The sequence below is a fragment of the Poromitra crassiceps genome (assembly GCF_964638095.1).
Source record: "Poromitra crassiceps genome assembly, chromosome: 2".
Classification (NCBI taxonomy): domain Eukaryota; kingdom Metazoa; phylum Chordata; class Actinopteri; order Beryciformes; family Melamphaidae; genus Poromitra; species Poromitra crassiceps.
The window spans coordinates 14673022-14681847 of record NC_139624.1 but is presented as its reverse complement, the minus strand read 5'-3'; the positions used below and the strand labels follow the sequence as shown (position 1 = coordinate 14681847).

The window sequence follows — 8826 nt, the reverse complement described above, 5'->3', positions numbered from 1 at the left end:
GTCTGTCGTGCATTAAAACTAAAGTAACTAGTTTTGAAAATGTAAAAAGAGTAGAAAGTACAGATATTTGTGTTAAAATGTAGGCAGTAATAGTAAATAGTTGTCAGAAAATAAATACTCCGTCAAGTACAGATACCTGAAGATCCTACTCAAGTACAGTAATGAAGTATTTGTACTTAGTTACTTCCCATCTCTGCAGCAGAGGATCTGATGGGTTACCACCTGCTCTGCCTCAGCTGTCAGTAGAGGGATCTGATTGGTTACCTCGTGCGGCACATAGTCAGGCGGCAGCTTCTCCAGCATCTCATTGGCCAGTCTCTGCACAGCAGCCTCCCTGGTCTCCCCGGCCCCGCCCCCGCTGTCTTTAGGCTGGATGTTGATGATGGTGCGGAGCGTCTCATTGGCCAGGTTGGTCTGGTAGGTGATGTCAGCATTGGGGTGGAGCCCAAACACCTGGGGAACAGGTAACAGGAAGACAAAGGGTTGTTGATGAAGGAACAGAGTCCCAATGTCGACCGCCACCTCGCTCACTGTTCCGCGTTCAAATGCCGCCAAAGCAGATTCTGACCATATAAAAAAGGAGTCGTGCTGCTCCATAGTTTGAAGTGAATCTCACCAGACAAGCCTTCTTGCCAGGCGGACGAGAAGAATGCTTATCATGATGGCCTCTCCCTCCCTATAGGGGCACCGCCCCCTTACGGGGCAAAGGGATTCGACTTCTCCGATCCAATCAAAGATTGGCTTAGTGATATAAGGGTTCTGTTTAGGGCACGCAGGGATGCTTACGCAGAGTGAGTGAGTCACCTCACTCCTATTATTCATTAGTCTCTTAAAACAGACTGTCTCATCTACATCCGGCGAATGCAGCTATACACAGTCTGTACGTTACACCCCCAGAACATGCACAAGGAAGTTGGGAAAAAAACCTTCAGACTGGAAGGAAGTTCGACGGAATCCGACCAATCACGACACGTGTGCCCACGAGAAATATGTTCCCCCCGGAAACTTAAACCGATGCAGGTTGCTAATGCTAGCAGTGCTTTAGATATACAGAATTACCATGGAAGCTACGCCGACGAAACCGGTGAAAGAAGACCCTGCTAGAAAATATCTTGTCTAATTTCCATTTCTGCTCAGCAACAATCAAGCTAGCATTCGGCTATGTTTTGTTTACCACTTGGAACGATTGTGCAGAAGCCCCGAGTTCCGCGAATGCGGCATATTGGATTCTGATTGGACTAATGAGCGGAAGACCCGCCTTTCTGCTTCCCATTCCGGTTGGTGCATGCTTCTCCCCCACGTATTACAGAGGGTATGGCGGAAGCATTTGAAAATTGCAGAAGCCAACTCGTCGTTTTAAGAGACTAATTATTCATAGACCCGTGGTTATATCCATAACCTTAAGTTCTATAACATAATATTTGTGAGGTGACTCACTTTCTGGGATATGAAAGCTCCCATAGTGTCAGACAAGCTTATCCCTCCAACGCAGAGGAGATGTCATAGGGACCTTACTGTGACCCCAGAACCGCTCCGGGTTGAGAAGTCCAGTCTATAGAACCAAACAAAAGTGAGAGGTGAAGTCCAACTCACCGCAACACAAATGTCCTGAATAGGCCCAGGATGAGCACAAAGCCCCTGAGGTGGCTGTGCGCCCTGACTCATATAAGCCAATATGAAAGGGGTTGCTTGGAGATGGGCTTCGCCCAAACAAGGATTAGCCCAGGAGATGAACAGCTGTTCACTCTTCCTAAGCCTCCTCGTCTTGTCCATATAAGTGTGCAAGGCACGGACTGGGCATCAACTCTGAGCGTGTTTCTCCTCTGAAAGAAGCAGCGAAGGCTACCAGATTAATAGGGGAACATGACCTCCATAACCTTAGGCACAAAGGCTGGGTTAGGGATCAGAGTCACCTTTCCATCCCCCGGAGCCAACTGAGCTCACGAGGGGTGTGAGCACCAAGAGCATGTGTAAATGACTGAAGCTCGAGGCAGCAACAACACTGTCTTTGAAGACAGGTGTTTCCAGCTTGCCTCATGGAGTGGCTGGAAAGGGGTTAGGGGGAAAAGGAAAGAGGGGCCTTTGAGCTCCTCCAAAACCGCAGCCAAATCCCACGGAGGCACCAGGGTCCTGGAGACAGGAAGGTCTGGTCGTGTACCAGTTTATCCTGCCCGACGATTTGATCTCCAAAACCCACATGGCAAGCTGCCAGGTAGACCTTTCATGTGTTAAAGGCTTTGCACTCATCAAGTAAGTCCTGTAAAAAAGCCACAATGGCTTCTGCAGGACATCGATAAGGAATGTGACCCTTTCAGGCACCAATTCTCCAACAGCTTCCACCTGTAACCATACAAGGTTCTGGTGGAAGGAGCTCTTTGATTCGGAATAGTGACAATCACCCTAGGTGGGAGATTTAGCCTGTGTTCAGGATCCCCGAGACGTGCATCGCCCTCAAGGAGAGGAGATGCGCACTGCTTCAGAGGATCAGTTCGCGAGCCAACATGTGCAGCTGTAGTGAGCATAAGACACCCTGGCAGGTTTATATACGACACTGTCGTTGTGTTGTCTGACCTCACAAGTACCTAGTGTCCCCCGAGGTATATGGAAGGAAGTGTTTCAGATAAAGAAAGACTACCTTGAGCTCCAGAAGGTTGATATGAGAGCACTGGAGACTTGGGTCCCAGCGGCCCTTCAGAGCCTGGTTCTCGTGGATGTCGCTCCATCACCACACTCGCGTCTGTAATGACTACTTTCCTGGACAGGACGGTGCCCAAGGGCACCCCCTGATGCAGTCTGAATGCAGCTACCCAGCGCTGGCCTCAGGGCCACCTGTAAAGGTGCGTTCACACCGACCTATTCAAGATTTTCGCTGGCATCGAGTTTACATACAAAGTCAATGCAAACGAGCGATTGAGCGGATATTCGCCCAGGAGAAAAATCGCTGGGTGTCCGAGCGACAGAGACAGAGCGACAGGGCGAAAATTCGCTCGTCGCCCGAGATGAAATATCCCAACTCGAGCGAAATTCCGCTGCCATCAGTCGCTCGCTGTTCAACGCCGATTGGCTGCCGTGTGAGAGTGAGTCAAGGATCACACTGGCTTGGAACAAACCGCTGGTTTATTGTGTGGCAACAAACCGCATTGACAGCTGATTGACAGGCTGACAGCTGACATGAAGTGAAGTCCGTACTACCGGTATGGAGCTCGCGTTAGGAGCACGCTGATAGGCTTATAAACAACTACGGTGGCTCGTAGTGGACAAACATCACGACATTGCGTAACGTTATAGCCCCCAGATGTCCGTCAATTATTGTGCCTGTTGACGAGCGATTTAAACACAGCGACAGAGCGATTCCAAAGGGTTGAATCGAGCGACGGAGAAAAAAAATAAATATCTCGGTGTGAACACAGCTTAACTCACCTTGCCATTGACTCACAGTAAAAACCCTTGAACTGTCTCTATTATCTGACTCTGTGTCTTCTTGTTGGTTTTTGCCAGTCCAGGTCATTGTTCATGACACACACACATCATGTTAACAGTCAGGCAGGCGGCAGTAGGTATACAGTATGTTGTTGTGTTCTGACCTCAGGGGAGTCGACCAGTGGCAGAGCCTCGATATGGGTCAGGTAGTCTTGGAGCGTCTGGGCACGGCCTGGGATGCTGTAGCCTTTATAGAAGCAGAACTTGTCGCTGAATGTGTTCTCGCTGAACCACACCTGAGTGAAGGTGTTCAGGAGATGCTTGTCCAGGTCGTCTGTCACCCGGCCGCCGTACTGCACCTCACCTGCAAGCAGCACAGAGGAACCTATTCACTCACCTGCAAGCAGCACAGAGGAACCCATTCACTCACCTGCAAGCAGCACAGAGGAACCCATTCACTCACCTGCAAGCAGCACAGAGGAACCCATTCACTCGTTTAGTTCTTACCATTAACAATCAATTAAGGACAAGTGCAAACCTTTAAGACCACGGCACCACCTGATCCACCAAATCATCATGGACCCATTTCACAGCAACCATTTTGAAGTGGTAAAAGCAGGAAGCCAAGCAGGGTGTAACCAATACCATAAATATAGTTCCATTCCATTTAGGTGTTCCAGTGCCAGGGCACTCGTTAACTCATTCATGGCCAGTTTAGGACTGCCAATATTTAGCACAGGCCAAAGATTTTCATAATTGTTGGTCATCTTTCAAGACCCACAGTAAATTATCTATTAGCACCAAAGTGATTTGCAATACCTCAAAATGAAGATGTACGTCTCTGGGTTCACCAGGGAAAAAAAAGTGAGCTTTTAGCATGTTCTGTACTCTACTTATAGCCATTTATATACACCCTGTTTTCACCAAAAAGGTCTCTCTGAGAAGATAAATTGCAGAAAATGGCATTTTTCTAAATCACACAATCTCAGGCAGAACTCGCTCTCAATTCTTTTATTTTGAACTGTATTGACATCAGACATGTAAATATTATTCGTTATGACACAAATGAAAAAAAAAAATATATATATATATATATATATATATGATGTGCTTTTTTTACATTCAACAATACAGTTTACTCAGTGTGAGTGAGTGTGATCATAGAATAGAATGCAGAGATCAGTGTAGTCTCTCTCACACACACACACACACACACACACACACACACACACACACACACACACACACACACACACACACACACACACACACACACACACACTCCTTACCGCAAGATCATCTGGGTCCTGTCGCATTGGAGTCAGTCCAGTCTTCCTCACCAGGAAAGTGGCCGTGCTGCTTCGCTCTGTGTGAAAGCCATTTCTGTGGCGAGGCTGCTGTTCTCCTCCAACTCACACAGTTGTGACTCCGTCTCGTCTCTTTCGGGCTGGGACACAGGAACGGGGTCGAGGGACCAGGATCGATCATGTTGGTCACGGGTTTGACTACCGCGAACGATCGATGTCCGCTGCCCTGCAGCAAGCCGATTAGCTCGTGCAGCGCGCCGAGGGGCGTTTCAATGGCGTTTCTCCTCTCTGCACAACTTCACAAGGAAGCGCGTTTCTCTGTTTACTGTTTTTCCTCGGCTCATTTCAAAACAACAGCTGCGGTATGTGTTTGATCGCGTGTTGTCGGCTTGTCTTTGTGGCCTGATAACATGTCACAGGCTGGGGAAGTGTTTGAACTACGCGCTGTACTAATAAAAACAAAAACACGTCAAACACGTCTTTGGCGTGGATGGCTATTTCTGATAACACGTCAAAGACGTCTTTGGCGGTGAATGAGTTAATGTTATTGGGTACACCTGCTTCACTTCCTGCTTTTACCACCTCAAAAGTTTGCTGTGAAAAGAGCCTATACAGTGCCTAAGTCACACCCTCCTCCAGGTTCAGGTAATAGCAGACACCAGCTGATCGATTTTAAAGGGATTTTATTCCACTGCCAACTGACATGGTCGGAACCAATGGCAGAGCTTATACCAGCAGCCTGCTTCCAGGCAGTCAGACTACTAGCATGAAGTGTAGTGTCCGTTAAATAATCCCAAGATTGTAAATGGTTCCTAGGTAATGCAGAGGGACTGACCCAGCATGTAGCGCAGGCAGCTCCAGTTCACTCCTCTCTTGGGGTCCAGGTCGTCCAGGTGGTTCTGGACAAACTGCATGCTGGAGGTGAAGTCTGCCTGGTTGAACTCATACGGGATGTTCCAGCCCAGAGGACCGAACTTACGACGCTCCTGACCGGGGCGGAGTCAAGAGAGGGGTGGGGTCAAGAGAGGGAGGGGACGAGGAAAGAGAGATAGAAAGTGATTATTAAAGTGTCATTTGCATGGAGATGTTCCAATTCTTTTTCTTTTCGGATCCCCCCCCCCATGCTTCCTCCGATACATGTGCAGTCACCAGCCCCTTCTTTTCACCTGACAGAGAGGAGTTTCACCGGCAGAACGGAGCACATGGGAGGAGGATGGTGGTATTCCCCACAGTTCCCCTCTCACCAAAAAAGCACAACAGACGATGTACTTTCTTCAGCGGCTTAGGAAGTTCAAGGTGCCAAAGGCTTTAGCTTGCTTTTATTTCTTTGTTGCTGTTTGTTCCTCTCCCTTGTTCTCTGTCGGTCTGTTTGTTTTTACTATGTGCAAAATAAATACATCAATAAATCAACATTCGGAACACGGCTAATGTGATGGACAGATGAAGTGATGGAGTGATGAGCAGACAGATACCTGCACAGTGGAGTGCAGGAAGGCCACAGCGTACAGCAGAGGTTTCCACTGAGGCAGGTTGGTGATCTCCAGCTGGTCCTGAGACACTCCACTGTAGGTCCTCTTCAGACCCGCCTTCATACCTGAGAGAGGAAGGGGGAGCAGATGGGAGGGAATATGAAAGCTGGATGGAACTTGCAGAAAGAAAGCCTGGACAACTATTCACTCATTCATTTTTTACCCAATCATTATTTAAAAGTACCGTAAATTACGGACTATAAGCCGCACCTTTTTTCCCGTTTTTTGGCCCCTGCGGCTTATATAACGGTGCGGCTTATCTATGAATTTTTTCAAAAAAAAAAAAAAAAAAAAAAATCACTCTTTTTTAGCACTCTTTCTAACTATAAATCCACTTCTGTTTTAATTTCCTCTCTTGCCCTCTTTTCACCACAATGTATGACACTGTATGACACTGTATGACACTGTATGACACTGTGTGCACTGTAAATAACAACACAGGTGGTGTTGTGTTATGTTGTTTTGTTGAAATGTTAATAAATGGGAGCTTCCTCAAACAATCCCCTCTGTGCATGAACCCTTACATATGGTAATTAAACATTAAAACACAATAAAAAAAAAAAAAAAAAAAAAAAAAATACCATTAAAACACCCGCGGCTTATAGTCCGGTGCGGCTTATATAAGAAAAAAATTGTCAACTTTGCAGGTGCGGCTTATACACCGGTGCGGCTTATAGTCCGGAATTTACGGTATATATATTTTTGTTCAGGCATGTCCATGGAACATCTATGCCATCTATGTGTCATTTGGACTTACAGTTCAGGGGGAGGTTTTCAAATGTTTTTCAAAATTTCCAAGATGGTGGAAAATCTACCCAGACGGACCTTATCTGAAGTTTCAAGTCTCTAGTCAAATGGGGCTACATGTTATAGCACCAGTTCTGGCCGAAATGCGATAAACCTGCTTGGAGACCGGCTTAACACAGTTTACCGTGTGTGCCAAAATTGAAAACCTTTGACCAATCCGACGCTGAGCTAGAGTCAATTACAGAGACCGAGACCAAGACTGAGACCTGGAATTTTCCTCTTATGTAATTTCTTAAAGCCCCATTCAGTAAGTTTTCCAACTGCGCCCTCTCCGTGCATTAGTATCGATAACGATATCGCCGTTCAAAGTCAACAAAACACAGCGCCAGAAAGCTCTATGTACATGTTGTGACATCGGGTACTCACCACGTGATGAAATAATAATCCATAGTTCCGTGAAACATCATTTTCGTAGCAAATCCGAATCGAGTTACTTCCTTGCTTTCATGCAGACAGCGCTTACGCTGTACAGCGCATGCGCACATCCTTTTCTTTTTTCTATTTTATTGACACGGGACGCTGACAGCAAACTGCTTAGTCCCAGTGCTGGCCAATGGAGGGCGGTGTGGGATAAATAAAGCCGAGAGTCTCCCTATTACAAGTCAATCTACCATGTCCTAAGACTAAAAAGATCTTATATTACAGTAAAAAATTTCAAAAATCTTACTGATTGGGGCTTTAAGATACATCTTAAGAACACATTGGTGAATCCGGCCCCTGACCAATGCAAGGTTCTTTCGTCCCACTTGTTTTGTAAAGAAACTCGTTTTGGTTTGTATAAGCAAATGGTATGACTGATGATTTGGACGACATCTCTGCAGCCATTGCTCTGCTCTCCCATGACTTGTCTCCTTGGCGTGTGAGGAGAGTGGCTTCAACGGTAAGACTTTCAAACTGCAAAGCTGTTGGTTGCAATTGAAGGGGGTATTTTTACACCCAATCACACTAAAAATATAGATAGATAGATAGATAGATAGATAGATAGATAGATAGATAGATAGATAGATAGATAGATAGATAGATGGATGGATGGATGGACGGACGGACAGATAGATAAATAGATAGATGGACAGAATGAAGGAGAGGTTTACCCAGAGGAGGCTCATTGGTGAACTTGATGGACGACTGGAGGAAGGCGATGGGGAACCTACACCACACACACACACACACACACACACACACACACACACACACACACACACACACACACACACACACACACACACACACACACACACACACACACACACACAGGGAAAATATATAAAAATTCTGATTAGAGGCTGTGGAGGCTTTTCCAGTTCAAATGCTGCAAACTGGACCCTGATTGGACAGATTTCAGTCATTCTTTAGTGAGGGAGCCAATCAGGAGCGAGTCCAGCTGTCATGCATTTCCTGGAGTTAGTGTGTGTTCATGTTCTGGTGTGAAAGTCCGAAATCCAGGACTTCCAAGTGGGCTAGTAGACAGCATTGCTTTTACATGCTAGTTTGTTAGAAAATAAACCCAGAAACACAGGCCATAAACAATATGGCCACACTGCAGCTAATTAGATCAAAGTAAAGTTACTATAAGGAACTTTAAAGAAAAAATATATATAAAAAATATTCAAAATAAGTAGGGTCTTTCTCCAAAACAAATGCACACGCTAGCCAAGATCTTTACAAGACAAAGCGGTGGTGCTCATGGGAAATGCAGTTCTATATTTATAGTATTCATGAGTTGACTTAGTGTTGAGTAAAAACAAATCTCAGAACTCCTGACT

General features: G+C 46.1%; 1 protein-coding gene across 1 annotated transcript in view; it reads right to left on the bottom strand.

Moving 5' to 3' along the window:
- dnah5l (dynein, axonemal, heavy chain 5 like) overlaps nt 1-8826 on the bottom strand; it is a gene marked incomplete at both ends in the record, with an annotated part of 185082 nt that overhangs the window by 3757 nt on the left and 172499 nt on the right. Inside the window, 5 exons of the mRNA XM_083661022.1 lie at nt 265-453; nt 3585-3784; nt 5563-5713; nt 6200-6321; nt 8155-8210. Coding sequence (XP_083517148.1) covers nt 265-453; nt 3585-3784; nt 5563-5713; nt 6200-6321; nt 8155-8210 — 718 coding nt within the window. The remainder of the gene's footprint in view (nt 1-264; nt 454-3584; nt 3785-5562; nt 5714-6199; nt 6322-8154; nt 8211-8826) is intronic.